The sequence below is a fragment of the Tricharina praecox genome, assembly GCF_024521635.1.
Source record: "Tricharina praecox strain CBS 144465 chromosome Unknown BZA05scaffold_2, whole genome shotgun sequence".
NCBI classification, from domain to species: domain Eukaryota; kingdom Fungi; phylum Ascomycota; class Pezizomycetes; order Pezizales; family Pyronemataceae; genus Tricharina; species Tricharina praecox.
In genome coordinates, this window is record NW_026250404.1 from 15,508 (window position 1) to 38,769 (window position 23,262).

At 54.0% G+C, this 23,262-nt stretch overlaps 2 protein-coding genes across 2 annotated transcripts; both read right to left on the reverse strand.

Annotated features, from left to right (window-relative positions):
* Positions 1-20,918: 20,918 nt before the first annotated feature.
* Positions 20,919-21,318, reverse strand: BZA05DRAFT_383752 (uncharacterized protein). The gene has a single exon (XM_051482253.1). It carries the CDS (start codon positions 21,294-21,296, stop codon positions 20,937-20,939), a length of 360 nt encoding a protein of 119 aa, XP_051343246.1. The 5' UTR covers positions 21,297-21,318; the 3' UTR covers positions 20,919-20,936.
* Positions 21,319-21,537: 219 nt separating this feature from the next.
* Positions 21,538-21,857, reverse strand: BZA05DRAFT_331690 (homeobox KN domain-containing protein; the record flags this gene model as incomplete). The annotated part of the gene is made up of 2 exons (XM_051480602.1): positions 21,538-21,639; positions 21,690-21,857. 2 exons carry the CDS (start codon positions 21,855-21,857, stop codon positions 21,538-21,540), a joined length of 270 nt encoding a protein of 89 aa, XP_051343247.1.
* Positions 21,858-23,262: the final 1,405 nt, after the last annotated feature.

Below are 23,262 nucleotides of genomic sequence, written 5' to 3' on the forward strand. Positions count from 1 at the left end.
TGAGCTGCTTTTGACGGTAGAGTATGGGTACATAGTACGGTCGTGTCGGTGGTGATTCCATGCGAACTGTGGGCACCGCATTGCAGTTGGCTGTACAGCATTGGGAGCCGAAGGTGACGGTCCGTGAGCTGAACCGGATGGCCACATTGTGGAGGTCCATCCAGAGGATTCTGAGTACAACGGAACAGTGTCCTAGTTTGGTGACAAACATGGGGATTTCTTCGTGGTGTTCCTGTATGGACAGGGTGGTGGTGGCAACATGTGTGATGTCACCTGACTCGATGGGACGGCCATCGATGACTTCGAGACTTTGCGGGGATTTCAGGGGTACGAGGGGTAGGTTGTGATGGCCGGCAAAGTCTTTGTCTACAAATGCAATTCCAGTTGCACCATAGTCAATCAGCGCATGCGTGGCAATTGTTAAGATTCCTTGCTAAAGCGTCTGTAAATGTTGGCGAACCCAAGAAAGGCTTAGACTCCCTTCAATGAACGTAGTGGTTCCCAGCTGGGACGGATTTCGTCTTGCCCTTCGCCGTCTCAATTCCAACTTGGGATATGGCATATCCTAGGAATTTCACACGGTTTGTTGACGACAAGCAAATGTCCACAGAGATTGCCGGCTTGTGCTTCTCTAGCTGCTGTAATACCTCGGTGACTATGCGGTCGTGATCCCGTTGCATGTCAGCATAGATGAGAAGGTCATCAATGTATGCAACGAGGCCAAGGTGCAGCATATGGCGGAATATGTGGTTGATCATAGCCTGCAAGGTTGCTGGTGCGTTTGTCAACCCAAAGGGCATGACCAGCGATAAGAAGAGATCGCAACGACATCAGAACACAGTCTTCCATTCATCGCCTTCCTTGATGCAGATCATATGGTGCCTGTTCTTCAAGTCAATGTTTGTGAAGAACTTGGCTCCTCGCACACAGTCTTGCAACTCGGCCATCATGGGGACTGGGTAGCGGTTGGCGAACGTGGTCTTATTGATCCCCCAATAGTGCTCACACAGACTGAGCCCTCTCCCATGTGTCTTTAGTACACCCATGATGGGTGCGCCTGCAGAGGACTTCGAACGGCGGATCTTGCCGGTTCTGAGCATTTCCTTGAGCCACTCCGTGAGTGCCTGATGTACTATCTCAGAAAGACCGTACATGGGGCCCCATGGTTGAACTCCTGCTTCTTTCAGATCGAATGCGTGATCACACGGCTTGTGATCACGCAACTTATCCGTAGCTTCCTGTTCCCTGAGGCCGGCAAATTGTCTGAACTTCTGGGGTACCAAGGCCAGTGGGTCTTCTGAGGTTGCATCTGTTGAGACACAGCCAATAATGGGAGCTTCGGAGTTGTGCACCACAGAGATGTCCAGTTCAATTGGAAAGCTCGTTGCTTAGTACCGGGTGCAGTGTTCCTTGCACCTTGTGCTGTCAAAGCGCATGCTCCTGCCTTCGCTTGTCCAGAACCTGGACGCTTGGTGTTTTGGCATCCATTAACAGGGAAGGTAGATATCACAATCGTCCAGTGGAGCAATCTCAAAAGTTTCGGTGGAGGAATGCGTTCGGTGCTGGAGACTCATTGGCATTGCGTACTATTTGCCAGCGCCTTTGACAATGGTTCCATGGAGGTTATTGATCTCAATTGGGTTAGGACGCTGCATGAGGGGCAGTCTCAACTTCTTTGCAAGACGTCCATTGATGATTGGAATGGAGCATCCTGTATCCAGGAGCACAGAAATCCGGTCGTGTTTACCCTCGGGCCTCAGAAGCAACATGTCTAAGATGGGCCGTGGTCCAATGGTGGGGGTAGGGGGCTCGCTGTAATAAAGGACACTGGGAAAGTACTATACCACTTGACCAAAAGGTATTTTGATGGCTGAAGGCCATCATCCCAGTAGCTACTCAAGGCCAGGATTTCTGAACTGTGACACTCGCACCCGCTGCGCCCGGCGCGATTGGCCTTGTAGAAATAGGTTGGTGCGCCCGTCTTTGTGTTTCCCTGGTACCACTAGCTGGTACCTGGGGCGGCGATCTCTTCATACTGGGACATATACTGGTGGCTGCCCAACCTGCGGTATGTTGGGGCCCACTAAAAATCCTCCGGCTGACTCGAACTCTCTTCCCATAACTCAGAAGACTCCCTCATGTGGATGTCGCCCACTCTGAAAAGTCCCGGATTCTGTGAGAACCTCATGGTGAGGATATCCACCGGCATCGCTTCGTCCACCACGTGTTGGAGCGTCTCTGCAGTTGCATTTGCCAGTAGGCTCAGGGCTTGGAATGTATTAAGGTATGACTTGATGTTTTTCTTATACATCAAGCCCAACATGTTGTTGAGAGCATCTGCACCTTCCCTCAAGTCTCGAGGTTCTTCTTGGATATCATCCTGGTAGGCTTGCCAATTGTCCAGTCCGCGTAGGATACCTCATGGTACTTAATGCCAGACATGGGCTTCGTGGGTCAACAGGGTTCCCACCCAGGCAATACGTTGGACATCGTCGATGTTCGGATATGAGTCTAGCTATTTTGTCACAGTATCCCACCACGGTCACGAAGGTGTGGTTGGTTTACCATCACAGTCGTTAAGGTGACGCTTAGATACAGCTTGTTAACCCCTCGGTTTGCCGACATGAGGTTTTCAGCCATGAAGGGGATAAAGCATTGTGCTTGGTCCTCGTAATCAGTATCCCTGTGGGGAGCGGAGTGGCCTCCGCGGCGAGCAGACGAGGCTCTTGTAGGAGGTTCTTCATTGTCATAGAATTCGTGATTCAAGTGGTGACCTCCGAGGTTAGCAGCTGGATTATTCAGAGGCGGAGAAGTGGGAATCATTCGCGAACCACCAACATCCCTTACTGTGAGACTGAAACGAGTTCAGGTCTTCGGAGTCCATGGTATTATTGAGTATAGAATAAAAGTGAGGGATTTCGATGATTGACAACAGAATAATCTTGAAGGTGTTTCTTCGATGGTTGTTCGGTGCGACAATCTGTGTTCGGTTCGGTTGCCCGCTAAATTCGACACCTATAGCCGTCCCGATGCTCGGCACATGATTCATCTAGAGTGCGGCCTGATGCGGCTCTGTTGCTTCCTTTGCATCAGAGTTCACTGCGGCCTAGCCTTGAGTTGTCAGCTCTCTTCGGATAGTCTTGTCAACTAGGCAGGTGGTGAACACCACGCGCCCGAGATAGATCCGAGTTCCGGAGTAATTTTTTTAAAATGCAATGGCAAAGCTCTTCGCTTGAAGTTTTTGGTCCCCATAAATCGATGTTTGATTCTCTCGTCATAACAGTTTTTCTTTGATCGGAGTTCCTACTGCGGGGCCGTATGATCGGTGATCTCAAAGCCCTCTGGGCTGTTACCATGATCACCTGCATCTCCGATCACTGTCTAGACTGTGGAATCCGTTTGCTCTTCTCCTTCCCAACTTGTCCTCCCTCGCTTCTAACTATGCCTTCAGCTCGCAACTTGATTCTGATTACCCGGACTATTTGATCACATGTCTTACGACCGTCGTGATTCCTGATACCTACCGGGCTGTCACACCATCTCCCCTCCCACGAGGCTTCGGCCCGAAGCGCCCAAGTCTACGCCTTTATCCTAACCTGATAACTGTGGATGAAGTCCTCCATCCCCTTCATCCTACCACCTGCCCAAGTTCGAGAAAACCAGACGGGAAAAAATGGGGGTACCGTTGATGGAAGCCGTCCACCGCTTGTACCTCGGTAAGGTTCTCTTTTGGTTCCCATGTTGGTGCCGCGTAGCCTCTCCGTTTCACCAGGTACTGGAGTTTGCCCCTGAGGTGCCGGCTGTCGAGAGCCTTTTCAACCTCCCATTCTTCTTGGTCGTCCACAATTGACGGAAGTGGTGGCAGTGGAATTTGTCCAGGGAAGGGATCGGTGCTTCTGAACGGTGTCTGGGATGAGCAATTCGTAGGCGTGAGTTCCGATTGTCCGAATCACGCGGTCGGGACCATGGTGTTTGTTTTCCAGCTTGCGACTGTCGGTCAGAGTCCTCCTGTTTCCTGCCTGGGCATCCCGCATTTGACTGCGGGCAAGGTCGTGGATTTGATGCAACCGTTCCGCTGCAGTATAAGCTTGATGTTCCTCCTTGGTGTGGACACGGATATCCAGCTCAATGTCACACCGCGGGTGGTATCCTAGGTTAGCGAAGAATGGGGACAGGGTAGCCGTGTCGGAGACCTGGTTGTCACCAGCGAATTCGGCCAAGAACAGGTGGTCGACCCAGTCATCCTGGAGGTAGCTGACGTACGCGCGGAGGTGCTGTTACATGATGGCGTTCATCCGTTCGGTTTGGCCATCAGTCTGGCGGTGGAAGGCAGTGGACAGGCACGGCTCGATCTTGAGGCATGAACATCGTTGTTTCCAGAATCTGGAGGCACACTGGAGACCCCTATCCGGGACGATGGTTTCTGGCAACCCGTGGTACCTGAAGATCCGGTCGCAGAAGAGCTCGGCCAGTCCTTCCGAGGTGATGGTCGTGGTACATGGTAGGAGATGGCGTTGCTTGGTCAGTCGGTCAACAAAAACACAGACCGCGTCAAACCCATTTGTGGCCGGTAGGCCAGTGACAGAAATCGACTGAGATGTGTTGCCATGGCTTCTCGGGTACTGGGAGGGGGCGCAGGGCACCATAGGGTGCGTGCCGGGTGGCCTTGGTTCGCCGGCAGGTGTGGCAGTTTCAGACAAACTGGTCAACGTCCTGTCGGATCTGTTGCCAGTTGTACCTCCGAGCCAGTAGTTCCAGCGTTTTCGCGCGCCCTGGGTGCCCCATGGTCGGTGGGCCGTGGTGGTCCTGAATCAGTCATAGTTGGAGTCGGTCGTTGTCACGGCTCCCCACGGAATGACGAAGGGAGGGTCGGCACAAGGATCGGGAGAGTTGAAGGGCAGTGCAGAGGCAGTGCACCGACAGTGCAAGGATGAGTCGCAGAGGATTGGGGGCTGTGTGCAGGGAGCAGGGATAGCGCAGTAATGAGTCGCAGAAGATTGGGGCTGTGTGCAGGAAGCAGGGGTAGTGCGGCTGCGCAGCGTATGAGTCACGGAAGTGGGGTACTGGCAAGGTGGATTTCTCAGGGTCTGGCACACGCCCACGGTCATTGTCAGGTTGCGGGAAGAAGTGGAGGATTTTCTATATAAACGGGCCGTTACCCCTCTGTATTTAGTTCTTCACGCAACAACTTGTTACTTCAACCACTGTTACCTCAGTCCTTGCCTCGGCTGCCGTCTGTGCCGTAGTCCTTGTCCCTGCCTCTGTTCTCAGTTGCCGTCTGCACTGAACCCTGCCTCACCTTGTCCCCTGAACCCGTCTTGCCTCTGCCGAACCCAGAACTGGATCCCCAGCCCAACTTCGCTACCTGGAGCCTTGCCCGACCGTGCCGTTACACTTTGTTGCGTCCCCTATCTCTCCACCTAGCGAACTACCATGGCCACCAACACTCAGGTACCCGAGGCCCCCCAGCAGGACGAAGTACCAGTGGCACCTCCCTTCTACCGAGAAATTCCCGCCGCCATCCACGAACAACTCGAGATCTTCGTCAATCATGATGCACCCGCCGATGATGCAACCCTGATGGGGTTGTACAACGAATTCAGAATCCTCGCCCGCGCAATCACCCTGTCCCCAATAGCCGTACCGACCTGGCAATTCGACGAACTCGAAGAACAACTTGCTGACGCCCGCCGCATCGCCAACCGCCTTGCCACCGTCGAAACCCAACCTCAAAGCCGCGCTGAGCGTGTCCCTGAGCCAGCCATGTTCGACGGAACACGCGAGAAACTGGAAGGGTTCGTTGCGCAACTTCGACTCAAGCTGTACAGCGACCAAGCCCGTTTCCCAACTCCAGCACTCCGAATGGCCTATGCCTTCAACCGCTTGGAAGGCCGCGCCCAAGCCCAGATCCTGCCGTACATCGAGAATCACAACATCACCCTCACCGACGCTGATGCGATCATCACACTCCTGAACAACGCATTTGGTGACCCTGACCCAGCGGCCACCGCTTGAGCCAAGATACACCACCTGAAGCAAGGCAATAAGGAGTTCACCTCCTACTTTGCGGAATTCCAGATGCTTGTCTCCAAGCTCAATTGGGACGAGCATGCGAAACTTGACGCGCTGCGAGAAGGAGTATCCATCGAACTCCACCGGCAACTTGTGGGCCCTACTCAGGGCCTCAACTACGATGAGTTTGTGGCGCTCTGTCAACGCCTTGACTCCGAGCTGCGTGCCCTCCAACTTCGTGAGGGACGCCGCACCACCAACCCCCCTCGGCAGAGTAGCGCCCCACACCCCATGGCGCCGCTCGGGCACACCACCCACAACACCATGCCCGCGACGACCACTGCCACAGGAACGGCTCCCGGAGCCATGGACTTGAGTGCCAACAGCCGCAGGATCCCAGACCAAGAGCGTGCTGCCCGGCTCCGCGAAGGTCGCTGCCTGTACTGTGGGGGAAGTGGCCACATGGCCAGGCATTGCCCCAACAAAAACCGAAATCCGTTCCGAGCAGCCGTTGCCCGGCTGGAGTCAGCCCAGCCCACCAACACCACCCCGACTCACACCTATCACAACTGCAACCAGGATTGCGGCGAGACTTCCCAGCAGTCGGGAAAAGCCTAGACCAACAACTGCTTGATGACACTGTTGTTGGTCGTACCCAGGATAAGTCTTTGTCTCCTATGTCCCCTATTTTTGGTTTGTCTAGTCTCTCAGTGTCAGGAAGGGTTGTGGAAGAATCATCAATGGAAGGAAGACATCTTGTTGTATTGTGTAACCTTTCGTTTGGTGACAGAACCATTGCCACGCATGCGCTGATCGACTGTGGGGCAACCGGAATTGCATTTGTAGACAAAGACTTCGCCCGCCATCACCACCTACCCCTCGTACCCCTGAAATCCCCGCGAAGTCTTGAAGTCATCGATGGCCGTCTCATCGAGTCAGGCGACATCACACATGTTGCCACCACCACCCTGTCCATACAGGAACACCACGAGGAAATGCCTATCTTTGTCACCAAACTGGGCCACTACCCCGTTGTACTCGGAATCCCCTGGATGGACCTCCACGATGTGGCCATCCGATTCAGCTCCCGAACCCTCACCTTCGGCTCCCAATACTGCACAGCCAATTGCAATGCGGTGCCCACAGTTGCACATGGAATCACCACCGACCCGCCTGACGTATCCACCTATGCTCTCGCGTCAAAAGCAGCTCAGCAAGAGCCAGCGGTAAGCGCGGGGGCCGGCGACATCGTGGCCCCCTACAGTACGTCTCCCCCAAGGAAGAATCACGAAGAATGCACTAACCTTTCAAGGGAAAGCACAGTCAGAATCTCAGCCTTACAGATGAAGTCATTCTAAGAACTGGTCAACAAGGAAAGCCTCACGGTTTTCAACACCACGCTTGCCGAGGTCAACGGCGCACTGGAAGGAAACAAGGACCCCACGGCACATATACCTCACCAATACCACGAGTTCCTACCGCTATTCTCTGAAGCCCTTGCCCAGAACTTGCCCCCGCACCGACACTACGACCATAAGATTCCACTCAAGGAGGGATTTACGCCCCCATACGGACCACTGTACTCACTTTCGAAAACGGAGCTGGTCGCACTGAAGGAACAGCTTGACGACAACCTCAGCAAAGGTTTCATCCGTGCCTCTTCCTCTCCAGCAGCATCGCCAATCCTCTTTGTCAAGAAATCGGATGGCTTCCTACGCCTGTGTGTGGATTACAGGGGCCTGAACGAAGGAACAATCAAGAACAGGTACCCTCTCCCACTTCTCCAAGAAACTCTGATGCGGCTATCCGGGGCAAAATACTTCACCACCCTGGATATCCGCGGTGCCTACAACCTTGTGCGGATGGCAGAAGGAGAAGAGTGGAAAAGTCCCTTCCGGACACGCCATGGGCTCTTCAAATCCCTCGTCATGCCCTTCGGTCTCACCAACGCCCCTGCCGACTTCCAAGCTCTGATCAACGATGTGCGACGCCTGTTCCTCGACGGCTTCTGTACCGCATTCATTGATGGCGTCTTTATTTACAGCGGATCCTTAGATGAACACCGGAAACATGTCAGGAAATTACTTCAGGACTTATCAGCAGCAGGTCTACATCTCAAACCCAAAAAATGTCATTTCCACCAGACGGAAGTCAAGTATTTGGGACTGATCATTACAACAAACGGGATCAAGATGGACCCAGCGAAAGTCTCCTGCATACTGGAATGGGAGGAGCCGAGTACCGTCACGGATGTGCAATGCTTTCTGGGATTTGCGAACTTCGACTGGCGATTCATCCAAGACTTTTCCAAGGTGGTATCCCCATTGACAGCATTGACCAACAAGGAGGATGGAAAGTATGTTCCCTTCGTGTGGGGACCGGAACAGCAGAAAGCATTCGACGAACTAAAAACAGCATTCACCTCGGCCCTGATCCTCCGGCACTTCGACTACGATCGGCAGATAGTAGTGGAAACTGACGCCTTCGACTACGTCTCTGCCAGAGTCCTATCTCAGTACGACGACGAGGGAATCCTGCACCAAGTGGCATTCTATTCCAAGAAACACTCCCCGGCAGAATGCAACTACGAGATCTATGACAAAGAACTCCTTGCAATCATCCGCGCCTTTGAGGAGTGGAGACCACATCTGGAGGGCGCTCCTCACCCCATCCAAGTCCTAAGCGACCACAAGAATCTGGAGTATTTCATGACAACGAAACTACTCAACCGACGACAAGCGCGATGGTCAGAGTTCCTTTCACGTTTCCATTTCAAGATTGTCTACTGACCAGGCAAAGCGGGAGGAAAACCGGATGCACTGACCAGGAGGTCAGGAGACCTCCCTAAGAAGGGGATGAAAGACTGCTTGCCAACCAGCAGGCAGTCCTGAAACTGGACAACCTAACGGAAGAGCTCCAGTTGGCAGCAACCAACACACCCGAACAAGATAGTCCCCTCCTCACGTCACTGATAACAGAAGGCTACGACATAGACCCCGTCCCGACTCGAATCCTCGAGCTACTCCGAAATGGTACACGCCACTCGAAGGAGATCTCCTTGACCGAATGCCGCAAAGTCAAAGGGCAACTGATTTACCGAGACTGCCTCTATGTTCCAGAGTACGACCGACTCCGACTACGACTGATTCAGGACCACCACGGCCCACCGGCTATGGGGCACCCAGGGTGGGCGAAAACCCTGGAACTACTTGCTCAGAGGTACTACTGGCCACAGATGCGAAAGGACGTTGACCAGTTTGTCCGAAACTGCCACACCTGCCAACGAATCAAGGCCACCCGGCACGCATTCTATGGTGTCCTGCGCCCCCTCCCAGCACCCGAGAAGCCATGGGAACATATCTCAGTCGACTTTGTCACTGGCTTACCGGCCTCAAAGGGGTTTGACGCCATCTGTGTTTTTGTTGACCGACTGACCAAGCAACGCCATCTCCTACCATGTACCACGACCATCACCTCGGAAGGACTGGCCGAGCTGTTCTGCAACCGGTTCTTCAGGTACCACGGGTTGCCAGAAACCATCGTCTCGGATAGGGGTCCCCAGTTTGCCTCGAGATTCTGGAAACACCTATGCTCATGCCTCAAGATCGAGCCACGCCTGTCGACTGCCTTCCACCCCCAGACCGACGGCCAAACCGAACGGATGAACGCTGTCATGGAACAGCACCTCCGCGCGTACGTCAGCTACCTCCAGGATGACTGGGTCGACTACCTGTTCTTGGCCGAATTCGCTAGCAACAACCAGGTCTCCGACACGACTACTCTGTCCCCATTCTTCGCTTACCTAGAATACCACCCACGTTGTGACTTTGAGCTGGATATCCGTGTTAACACCCAGGAGGAACATCAAGCTCAGAATGCAGCGCGACGGTTGCATCAAATCCACGACGTCGCCCGCAGCCAAATGCGGTATGCCCAGGCACGGCAACAGGACGACTCCGACCGACATCGAACCCCTGCGCCAGCCTTCCAACTAGGCGACATGGTATGGGTGGATGGTCAGAACTGGCGCACCGAGAGACCCAGTCGCAAGCTGGAAAACAAACACCATGGTCCCTACCGTGTGATTCGGACAATCGGAACCCACGCCTACGAATTGGACATCCCGGACACCGTCGAGAAGCACCGAACATTTCCTGTATCCCTCCTTCATGCCTCCACTGACGATCCCTTCCCTGGACAAATTCCACCGCCACCATTTTCGGTAATCGTGGACGACCAAGAAGAATGGGAGGTTGAAGAGGTCCTCGACAGCCGGAACCTCAGGGGCAAACTCCAGTACCTGGTGAAATGGAGAGGCTACGCGGCACCAACATGGGAACCGGAGGAGAACCTTACCGAGGTACAAGCTGTGGACGACTTCCATCGGCGATACCCCATGCAGCCTGGACCAGTCGAACTTGCTCTCGTGGGAACTCGAGTCTTAGGAGGGACTACTGTCACGGCTGGCGACAGAATGACGAAGGGAGGGTCGGCACAAGGACCGGGAGAGTTGGGGGGCAGTGCTGAGGCAGTGCACCGACAGTGCAAGGATGAGTCGCAGAGGATTGGGGGCTGTGTGCAGGGAGCAGGGATAGCGCAGTAATGAGTCGCAGGAGATTGGGGCTGTGTGCAGGAAGCAGGGGTAGTGCGGCTGCGCAGCGTATGAGTCACGGAAGTGGGGTACTGGCAAGGTGGATTTCTCAGGGTCTGGCACACGCCCACAGTCATTGTCAGTTTGCGGGAAGAAGTGGAGGATTTCCTATATAAACAGGCCGTTGCCCCTCTGTATTTAGTTCTTCACGCAACAACTTGTTAATTCAACCACTGTTACCTCAGTCCTTGCCTCAGCTGCTGTCTGCGCCGTAGTCCTTGTCTCTGCCTCTGTTCTCAGTTGCCGTCTGCACTGAGCCCTGCCTTGCCTTATCCTGTGAACCCGTCTTGCCTCTGCCGAACCCAGCACCCGATCCCCCGCCCGACTTCGCTACCTGGAGCGTTGCCTAACCGTGCCGTTACAAGGAACTACGATCAAGGGAGAAACTGTTATGATGAGAGCATCAAACATCAACCTATGGGGGCAAAGAACTTCCAGCGAAGAACTCTGCCGGTGCATCAAGAAGATACATGCTCGGCAACTCCGATCTATCTTGGCGGGTGGTGTTTACCACCAGCCAAATCGAAAAGACTATCCGAAGAGAGCTGACGCTGGCTCCAGGCTAGGTCGCGGGAACTGCGATGCAAAGGCAGCAACGGAGCCGCATCATGCCACACTCTAGAGGAATCACGTGCAGAGGCTCGGTACGTCTATGAGTGTCAAATCGAGCGGGCAACTGAACCGAACACAGTCACCACACCGAACAACCATCGAAGAAACACCCTTAAGATTATTCCGTTGTGAATCATTGAAATCCCTGACTTTTATTCTTTACTCGATATTAGCATAGACTCCGACGACCCGAACACGTTCCAGTCTCACACCTTCGGCTTGCAACTCTATTCTAATCACCCGGACCATCTAATCACATCTCTTGCGACCGTCGTGACCTCTGATACCTATCGGGGTGTTTCAGATTGCATGATCACAAGGCTTGTGATCACTCAACTTTTCCCCAGCTTCCTGTCCCATGAGTCCGGCAAATTGTCTGAATATCTGGGGTAACAAGGCCAGTGGGTCTTCTAAGGTTGCGTCTGATGAGACATAGCCAATAATGGGAGTTTCGGTGTTGTGAACGACAGAGATGTGAAGTTCAATTTCAAAGCTCGTTGCTTGGTGCCAGGTGCAGTGTTCCTAGCACCTTGTGCTGTCAAAGCGAATGTTCCTGCCTTCATTGGTCCAGATGCTGGACGGTTGATGTTTTGCCATCCACCAATGAAGGAGGTAAGCATTACAATTGTCTAGTGGAGGAATCTCGAAAGTTTCGGTGGAGTAATGCTTTCGGTGCTGGAGATTCATTGGCATTGAATAGTATTCGCCAGCGCCTTTGACAATAGTTCCATAGAAGTCCTTGATCTCGATTGTCCAACTTGTCCCTATGCTATGACTATCAATTCCTGTGATCCGAACAGAGGAATAGATAGGTATAGCATAGAGACACGTTAGGTAGGAGTGAGCCAAAGGGATTCAGAGTTTTGACAGCGATCGGCGATAGATGTGATGCACAATGAAGTCTGATACAGCTGAGATGGCCTGAGATAGTGCATCATGTAACCCCTTCGAAGGGAACGCCGATCATGGAACCTGTTACGACGCACGATTATGAATGTATCGACAAATAGAAGCCTGTAAAACCGGGCCAGTTCTCAATGCTCAGATGAAGATATGTACTTCTTACTCAGTGCTTCGCTAGGGTAGGAAGTGGTGAGCACTTATTGCCTAGTCGGAAAGACTATCCCTGCTACAGCTTACTCCCGTTCTACGGCCTACCCTTAGTGGGGGAATTTCTGCAGCGCTCACACTTGAGCATAACTCAAAAGGGCGTTTACGACAGGGTTCCCCATAAAAGTGTTTTGAGATCACATGCTTAGGTGTACGGGTGTCACGGCCCGCCACGAAATGACGAAGGGAGGGTCAGCGCAAGGATCAGGAGAGTTGGGAGGCAGTGCATAGGCAGTGCACCGGCAATGTAAGGATGAGTCGCAGAGGATTATGGGCTGTATGCAGGGAGCAGGGATAGCGCAGTAATGAGCCGCAGGGATTGGGGCTGTGTGGAGGAAGCAGGGGTAGTGCGGCTGCGCAGGGTATGAGTCACGGAAGCGGGTACTGGCAAGGTGGATTTCTCAGGGTCTGGCACACGCCCACGGTCATTGTCAGGTTGGGGGAAGATGTGGAGGATTTTCTATATAAACGGGCCGTTGCCCCTCTGTATTTAGTTTTTCACACAACAACTTGTGAATCCAACAGATGTTACCTCTGGCCTTACCTGGGCTGCCATCTGCGCCGTAGCACTTGTCTCTGCCTCTGTTCTCAGTTGCCGTCTGCACTGAGCCCTGCCTTGCCTTGTCCTGTGAACCCGTCTTGCCTCTGCCGAACCCAGCACCCGATCCCCCGCCCGACTTCGCTACCTGGAGCCTTGCTCGACCGTGCTGTTACAACGGGTACACTATATAGTCACTCGACTATTGTCACGGATATATCAATACCAGCACAACTTGCACACCGAACACTGCGGACGATATCACCCAAGATTATTCTGGTGTGAATTATTGTAATCCTGTCACGGTTCGGAAATCCTCGCCCTGAGTAGCTACTGGAATGATGGTCATCAGTCATCAAAAATACCTCTTGGTCCAGTGGCACGGTCCTTTCTTACTGTAGTTTATTACTGTTTCATGGCTGCCAAGTTTATGAGTTCAATTCTCACTGTGAGCAGTTACTTTCCTCTTTGCAGAGTTGTTCAGGAACCACATGGCTTACAGTGAGTGATGCATGATGATTTTTACATCAAATATCACTCATCTGGGGTTAAGTAGTTGAAGGCTTCCTGGAGTAAGCCTGTAAAGACGGGATACCGTCATGGTTGAGAAATCTTTGCCTTACCTAGCTACTGTGATGATGGCCGAAGGCCATCAAAAATACCTTTTGGTCGAGTGGTATACTACTTTCCCAGTGTACTTTATTACAAATCCATGACTTTTATTCTAGATTTGATTCTATCAAGACTTCGACGTCCCGGAACCGTTTCAGTCTCACTCCTATATAAACAGACCTTTGCCCCGCTGTACTTAGCTCTTCACCCAACAACCTGTTAATTCAACAACTGTTACCTCTGCCCTTGCCTCAGCTGCCGTCTCCGCCGTGGTCTTTGTCTCCGTCTCTGTTTTTCAGTTGCAGTCTGCACTGAGCCTTGTTCCGCCTTGCCGTTTGACCCGCCTGGGTCTTGCCGAACCCAGTTTCCAGTCCACCCGTCCACCCGTCTTCACTCCCTTGAGCCCTGCCTGACCATGCCGTTACACATACCTCTTGCAGCGCTGGACCAGACACTCCTTGATTCGCCCAGTCTGTGGTACTAAATGTCACTACAACCACACATCTCACTGGCATGATTGCTACACGTTTTTTCTTCAGTCAGAGCAGGTTATTGGGCCAGTTTCTTCCATCATCTCCGTTTGGGATCTTGAGACGGTGACCTTCTACGGTCCGTTATCCATCATGTCAAATCACTCCTGTAGCAAGTGACATCCATGCACGTCTCCCGATCAAGCTCGCTGCCGTGGATCACACAATAAGACAATCGATTCTAGTAGTACAGTTTGGCGACGCAAGTCCAAGACGATTTCTTCGATAGTTTGACTCATTGACTTGCGCAGAATGTGGCAATTTGAGGGCATGGAAGGAGACTACACACAGCACAGGGGAGGCGGCACTGGAGCATCGCCCAACTATTCGCAGACGAGCGCTCGGTAAATCGGTACTATGCTACAATTCCCGACTACAATGATGGACGGGGGGGGGGCAGAAATTTTTCCCATAGACGAGGAGAGCGGTGCCCGCCCCCGGGACCGAACATGGGTGTCCGGCGGGAGTGGGTCACTGCATATGTGGGATATGCGACTGAAGACCAATTGTGATACCTATGCTACCAATATAAATGCGATCCGGCAAAACTGAATGCATAATGCGACATCCCAGGTGGCAGGTACCGCCGTATAGGTGTCACATGCGCACACTTTAGCACTCGCTGGTATTATCATGTGATGGCAGAATAGGTTGACCAGCGCTGAGAGGTCCACGACAGAAAATTGGTTCTCTCTCTCTCTCGCTTCGCAATCCAGAGACGTGCCTGGAGGAGCCAAACTCTGCCTGGGGGCTCCAAGCGATCGCAGTCAATCAATCAGTCACGGTATCCGAGGCCGGGGCCTAGACACAACGGCCGCACTGCGGCCAATCGAGCAGGAAGATGCTGCTACATTCCTACCAGCCCGGACAAATAGGTAGGCAAACCGCAAGCGCTCAGATAGGAGAGAACTTCCGGTGCATGTGTGTATCGCTTGGATGAAGAGATGAAGAGATAAGGCCTAACTGGATGCGGTCCCGTGATGGCCCGTATCAGAAGGAGCCTGGGTATGTAGGTTGATATCGACCGCGAAGGGCCAATGTACATACAAGTCACATCGGTCAAATGAGAATCGCCAACGTTCAATCGATCCCTGGCTCCCCAGGCCGTCCCGGCGCGACGTCCATCGCTGCTGCTGCTGCTGCTGCGCCTCACGACACGCGGCCCGACCGAGTGCTGCTAAGTGACAGGCGAAACGCTCCAATCAAAAGACAGCAATCCGCCGCCCACTCGGCAACGGCACCGGGAACGGCACCGGCTACGGCCGCGGCTATAGCAACGGCGTTGCTCACGGCCTGCCTTTTACCGACGACGATGACACCACACAGCCACTCGCTGCTCCATGGCGATGCATGCAAAGTGTTTCCCCACCCCTCCCCCCCCCCCCCCCCCGCTCAACCCGGTTCGTTGGGGCTGGGATCGACAACATGAAACGTCAGACTGGGCTGTCACTTGTCACGCTACCAACCCGACCGAAGCGAGGCAGCCATGACAGCGGCTTCTGGAAAATCCCATCCCCCCACCAAATTGAACGTGGAACGTGGCAGAGAATTGCGCGCTATGGATCTATGTACGCCGCCAGAGGTGGATATATGTCCAGCACTTCTCATATGTTCCCACCGACCTACCTACTTCAGCACCTACTCTACTTTATATACCTTCCTACATTCCCCTACGTATATCCGTGCGAGTATGTAGGCTGCGTGGTGCATAACACTCTACGGCCCCACCAAACCAACCACCCACCATCCACCGTCACGGCGCATATGCCTACCTTTCCCGGCGGGGGCTTCGCCAATCCGACCACATCTGTCAAGCAACCAACGATATAGTTGCACAGTGCACACGACGTCGGCCCAGAGTGACGATGAATATAGCCGTGGCTGGAAGCTGCTCTGGACTCTGGAGACTGGATTCTGGAAGCTGAACTGGAAGCCGGCTCTGCCAAAAAAGAAAAAGAAAAAGAAAAGATAAACCAGCAACAACTGCCATGCAGATTTACTCTATGATACATGCCCCGCCGGCCCGGTCGGCATCGTCCGGCCGGCCGATGATGTACCCAAGTACCTACAGCACAGTACAGCTACCAAATTACCTACATTCATGCATAGATACATACCTCATACGACGGAAGAATCCCCGGAATCCGTCGCCCGTGCTCCGCTCCTTGTAAGGCCCGTGTTCCGCCGATTCCCATTGCCCACGCCCTACGAGGTGTCGGTCATCTATGTAGAGTAACTCTGCGCCTCGGCGAGGGTTGTCCGGCTAAACGCACCCCATCCCGTTCGCCCGTTCGCCCCTTCCCATCCCTCCTTCCCCTTCCCCACGCTCGGGAGGGGGGGCTTCAGTCGAGGCATTCATTCATTCGCATTGACCACGACAACGACCTTTCGTAGCGTCCATACGGCGCGCCATACCATACCATACCACAGTTATCGGCCTGGCTCACGTCGTGCTCACGTCGCACGGGGTGGATGGGTGGACAGGTGGTGGATGCGCTGGTGTGCTGGTTCGGTTCGGTTGGATGGTTGCGAAAGGAAATATCGCCAAGAGGTGTAACGCATGCACGTCACTTACCGATGTGCGTGCTAATATGCACCGCACATACGCGACGATTAACTGGGGCTGTGGGTGCGATTGCGATGGGAAGGAGGGGAACGAGGGTAGATTACGTACCGCGCCGTACCGGCTCAAAGGCGACCACCACCACCACCACCACCACCCACCGGGAAATCTCTGGCTGGCTTCTAGAACGTTGCGCGCATCGGTACTTGCTGGCATGGAAGTTGGAACAGAACAGCTGCATTGCCGCCGCCTCCGCCGCCGCCGCGACGTAGGTACTCTACACCGGTGCTCTGCGTACCCGCAGGTTGCGTCACGCTGGACGGAAGGCGTGGCTTGGACGGGGGAAGCAGGCGCCGGACGCCCCACAGTGCACACGGCACCTATCGCGACCTTACTGTCCTCGGAAACAACTGCTGACATTGTCGCAGCGTCGCATTGTCGCACTGTCGCATTGATGGTAGCTCACCGTGAGACGGTTTGCCGAGCCGAGACAGAGGTCTGAAGACTCCGATCGTCAGGAATTACTGCCTCCTCATCATCGTCATCATCGACGTCATCATCATGCACCCATGCATGAACGTCTAGACTCTACATAGTCACGCCGAACCGGGGGTCGTACATGCATACATACGGACACGTCCGGTTCAAACTACCGACGAACAAACCCAAGACCAAGACGTGATGGATGGCGAGCGAGGGAACAATCCGAGTCAATTTCTCCGCCTCCACCCAGTTTCCCCGATCTTGTATGGACGCTTCCTTGTTTGACCGGATCGGATGGAGCAGGCCCAGTCCTCCCCCGCAGCTCGTCCGTGGTGACTTCAAAATTCCGCACCTGCCACAAGTAACACTATCCACTGAGCACTCATCCTTGGGAAGGGGGCCCACGGTACTCTACTCGACTCTAATGCCAGCGGCGGCAGCGATGTTGCGTTTCCCCATCCGGCCAGCCACCCTTCACCATTTCTCTTCATCCTCATCCAAAGCACTCTAGCTTCACCGCGCATTCTCGGTGACACCATCTACCACTCACGCACCCCCCCCCCCCCCCCCCCCCCCCACGCCCCCCCGCAACCGCGCCCCACACACGCTCGATACGTACAACAACTCCGTGGACATATGTACTCTACATATGCAAAACGATTACCTACCTACCAACGGCACCTGCGGCAGACACCGGCTTACCAGATCGAGGGTTCACCACGTTAACGCGGCACCTGACAGCGGCGGCGGGGCGCGGGCATTTCGCCGCTCAGGCGCTGACTGGTTGACTGGCTGGCTAGCTGACGGACTGACTGACTGGTTGACGTCTGGCGTTGTGGAGTGCCGTGCCGTGCCGGGGATCGGCCGCGAGCCAGCCAGCCCTAACCATTCGATTCGGGACGGAACGAGGCGTGCCAGGCGTGCTAGGCAGTCCTGGACGTACAGGGCAGGACTGGACGTAACTAACGGCGTTTCGAACGTGTGGAGCATACCTACCTAGGCAGTTACGGCGCCATCGCCATCGCCGTCGCCTGAAGGTCCGGACATCTGTTGCAGTTGCTGTCGGTGGCCTGCGCCAGTGCTTCCCTAGGGGGGATCGTCACAGGCTACCGCCCCGGGAGGTCAATCACCGCACGTCCTCCCACCGATATTGCCGCCGGCGCCGCGCACAAAGTGCCGCCGCGGAAAGTGCTGTCCGTCCAATGTGCATCGTGATCTCCGATCTGGGGGATCTCACTTCATATCCGTCCAGGGGGGGCCGCGCTCTGCGACAGATACACTCTCGCCGTCTCTCCGTCCCTCCATCCGTCCGGCGCGACACGATCGCATCGCGACAAAGCCCGCGCGCCCGCTCGGTACATACATATTCAGGGTCTCGGGGGTTGGTTTGCTAAAGTCTCGGATGACTGCCCTGCCAACTGCCTGCCAGCCAGCAGGTATTTTTCTTTTTCTGTCGGATTATCACCCCACAAATACTCTACATACCGGTACAACGTCAAGTTTCATCACTCTACTCTATATTTCGGACGTACTTATGTGCAATGTACAGGCCCTCGTGGGGCGCTGCCAACAATAACATTACCGATCGCATCTCCCGTTCCGGTTCCGGAACGTACATAACATTCGCGCGCCAGGGATCACCGCACTGCTTGTTCTAGAAGCCTCGGGTAGATTTTGGCGCTGAAACGACGGCGTGCGATAGCGGTACTAGTGGCGGTAGCGGTACTAGTAGCGGTAGCGGTAGTTATGCATGGCGGGGATGCTCGGTCTGTCGGTACGTGCCGACGGTATCGTGGCATGCCGAACGAACCAACGAACCAACGAAACTAAAAAGCATGGACGTAGGGGAGACTACAGTACCGTGCAGTGTGTACTCCTGATTTCCTGCTTCCCCCCGCCCCCTGGGCGAAACCGTCACCAGCCTCCCATCATCCACTGCTGGCATATGTAATGTTTATTGTTTGTTGTTTATTCCGGCAGCGCCAACGGTCAGAGTGGATCTCTAATCCACGCACGCACACAGGCACACAGGATCCCCAGCAAGTATCCCCAGCTGCAAGCATCGCACACACGCACGTACTTCCTTGGACAGACAACTCCTGGACGGACACTCATTCTCACCCACCCCATCATCCATGCTTGCAGACGGGGGGCCCAGTTCAAGGGGAAAAACGACCTGGGTTCGGAACGGAAAAGTCGTCCGGCAATGTTTTTCAGGCCACAAGGGATAACTAGCCTCAGCGGAGGCCGAGCTTTGTCTGGAGTCTGGACTCTACACTCTGGACTCTGGCACCCTGCTCCTCGACGATCATCCATCCATCCATGACCGCGTCCGTAGATTTGCGCCGGCAACACCATGGCCCGCCAGTGCCAGTGCCACTACCACTAACAGCATGTACCTAATGTAGACAGTCGACAGCAGACAGCAGACAGTACCGGTACACACTACTGGTCTGACACACGTCCCCTCGGAAGAACCCCCTCGCCCTCCCCAGCAGCCAGCAGGCAGCACCACCACCCGGTCTCGGTACCTTCCCCCCCGTCCACTCGGCACACCCGCGCAAACAACGACATACTCATCTCCGTCCAGTGTCCAGTGTCCAGTGTCCAGGTGTCCAGGTGTCCAGGTGTCCAGGTGTCCAGGTGTCCAGGTGTCCAGGTGTCCAGGTGTCCAGGTGTCCAGGTGTCCAGGTGTCCATGTCAGTGCAACTCGCGCCACGGCCGCACATGCTGACATCCCAATCGCACGTATGAAGTATGTGTGTTATGTACCGTATGTATGTACCGTATGTATGTACCGTCGGTACATGCACAGACGCACAGGGCACTCTACTGTGTACGGTGTACGGTGTATGTACGGTGTATGTACGGTGTATGTACGGTGTATGTAGGGAGTACGGTAAGTAATCCAGGTAGGCCAGCCATGTATGTACGGTATATGTACACCTGCGTGCTCCGGATCAACCCCCTTCCCCCTCCCATCCCAGCCCAGACCACCTCTTCCCTCCCTCCCCTCCGCAAATCTCCCATCTGCAAGTACCTTTGCAAGTACCTCTGCGGGCACCTCTGTGGATACCGTATGTACATGAGTGACCGCGTGAGTTGGTTACTATTATTATTACTAGCCCCCCAGCCTCACCCCCGACCACCTACCACCGACCACCGACGCGCCGACGACGCACCACTCCTTTACTCTACCTACCGTATGTATTCCGTATGTATGCCGTATGTATGCCGTATGTACACAGGTACATAGGGGAGATTCAAGATTCGAGATCAGATTCAAGTGAGATTCGAGATTCCAAATTCGAGATTGTAGATTCGAGATTTGGCTTAGGCAGCCTACTCTAGATTGCCGAACTGATCGGCCGGCTACCACACTCCCTCCCTCCCTCCCGCCCTCCCCCCGCCGAGGAGATTCGAACGCCGAAACCGTCGCATACATAGATCTTCCGTTCCAGCCGGTGTCAATTGGGAAGTACCGCCGCCTGGCTGGGCGGACGGACAAGATAATCTTGGTAGACGGACCCACGAACACGAGGAATAGGGATAGGATGAGACGCGCAACGAATGCGTGAATGCGTGGCGGTGCCACCCCTGACCGGGGACGCGACGTGTAAAGATTCCCATGTATGTATTATTTATGGGCGACGTGCTGGAAGGAAGGGATGGTGTAGGATCAGGCATACAGTTATATAGTACCGTATGTACATAGTATATAGTACCGTATGTAATTCCTGCAGGATGATTTTCCGTTTGGGCACGGGCACGGGCACACGGCAGATCCAATTCACGCACAGGGGCGCCCGGGGGACAAAAGCCAGGTCAAAGCTTTTTTTTGCGAAAATCATCAGAATCCATCACCCAGTAATGCAATATAAGTTCTCCATCTCTTATGTATAGTGTATAGAGTAGAAATGAAAATGCCAAAAAAAAAAGAAAAGAAAAGCAGAGCCGAAAAACACAGCAGGAATGAAGAAGAAGAAAAAATACATCGCTACGCCCCTTGTAAGACAGCCGGGAATATATGCGCCAGTTAAAAAAACAAATCAAGACGAGAGCAAATTGAAATACAAAGAAATAGAAAGAGCAGACGAACGAAGTGGAACAACCCCAGCCAAAGAAATGGAACACAAAAAAAAGACCATAACGTAAGAGCTCTCTTATACACGTTAAACATAGCATAACACCACCGCCCCTCCCCCCTCCCCTACCCCCGTCGACAATCATCGCTGGCTGAATCACCCGAGCCAGGCTACAAATGCAAAATCCGTGAATGAAGCCGTAAAGGAAACGATAACTAGAGTAGAAAATCCGGTAAATAAACAAAAAAATGGCGGGAGTATCCGATGGCGTCTATATGTATGCGAGCTGATGTACACCTGGACCGAGAAAGCAAAGCACCGTGACTTTTCCATAAAGTCGTCTATTGCGTCGAGCTAGTTCTTCGAGAACCCGGGGATCTCGAATCGGAGTTCGTGATGGCGGGTATTCTACGCCGGCGAGCATTGATGAACCAGTTGCTAATCTACGATTCTGTCAGTACTTCATAAACAAAAACAACTCCTTTGAACTCACCTGATGGATCGTCAATCCAGTCTGAGCCATCAACATCTGTTTCTCGTCTTCTGTAGGGTATGGGTGGTGGAGATGGTCGTTCAACCAACTTCGCAGCAGATCCGTCACATGCTTGGGCAGATTCCCCCGTCTCCTCTTTCCCGGTCTGCCCTGCTCAAAATGATCCATGCTCAATTCCCCCGGGTGTCCCTGCGAGGAAAATGGTGATCTGGCGTCCGGCGCACCGGGCTGACGAGCAGGGTACCCGGCGTGCGGTCTTGGCTGTTGTGCGTACGGCGCGGTGTGAGAGTAGTATGGCTGCGAATATTGCGTGACGGGCGACGATGATTGGTACGGGCTCGGAGAGATGGCCGAGCTGGATGAGTATCTGTGGTAATCCGGTGTGGTTTGCTGACTCCTCATCGCCTCGTGCTCGTACTGTGGTGCATACGCGCTGTGGCCTGACTGGTGGTGCGAACTGTACAGAGGCAATGGAGCTGCGATTCCCGATGCCGGCCTGTCCGAGTGATCCATCTCAAACGACGAGCCTCTCGACGACGTCAACGATGATACCGGGGGCAGGTACGGACTCGGCCTCGAGTCGCCTGCGTGTGGCGATGAGACGATCCGCCTCGAATCCAAATGTCCGGGGAACATGTAAGTCTGGGCATCGTAGGCTCCATCCATGTGATCGTGCGCTGATACTGTGGGGTTCCCGGTCAGAAAGAGGTCTGGGTAAAAGCTTCTCGGCGTCGGAACGTCCGATGATCCAAAGTAGGAAGGAAATGTGGCCATACTTCCGGCATCAGAGATGGTACTCGACGAAGTGGGGGAAGCCCTGTGAGGTGGCTGCCTGAAAGATGGAGATCCGCGCTCCGCCAGTTTCCGCGGCACACTCGAGGACCTCCGCTCGTGTGGATTGTGGGAATGGAATTCCGGTATTGCCTTGTCGTCGCCAACATCGAAGTAAGCATACGGGTCATTGAGAAGGTTCAGAGGTGTATAGGCTACCTGATGGAGAGGTGGCAGTGAGTTTGGGTGACCGGAAGAGGGTGTGGAAGACATGGTCATTGTCGGCTCGAAAGATTTTCGGCTCTCAATGTTCCAAGAAGATATTCCAGCCGTGTACATTTGGAACAACCTGCCAGCCGGTAGAATAGGTGTATGTATGTATTTGGATATGGCCCTAGAACCTGTGTCTAGGCTTCCAGAAGGTGGGAAATCTCGATGACTTTATGTACTGTGACGCCTCTACTGCGTTGTCTAAGTCTGGGGGTTAGCCCGATGCCACCAACACCAGCGCCAGCAGTACGACTAGCAACGGCACCACCACACTACCACCACGTTCCTGATACACAGCATTTTTCCTTGTCAAGGATGGGAGAACAAAGGTGTGAAGTCATACGGGGCCCCTGAACAACGTGACGGGGCGGGGGTATGGGGTTGTGGGCAGGAGGGTGGGGTGGGGGCGAGACGAGCAAAAGAAAGTCCAAAAGGACACACCATTCCAAAGCTCCGAAAGAAAGACAGTGGAAGTAGTAATCCTGGGAATCGGTACATTGGATTGCATGCGTAGATGATGGGGTAGAGGGTG

What these genes read in the sequence shown, in the direction of transcription:
- BZA05DRAFT_383752 (XM_051482253.1), bottom strand. Translation starts at nt 21,296, where the DNA reads ATGCTATGTTTAACGTGTATAAGAGAGCTCTTACGTTATGGTCTTTTT.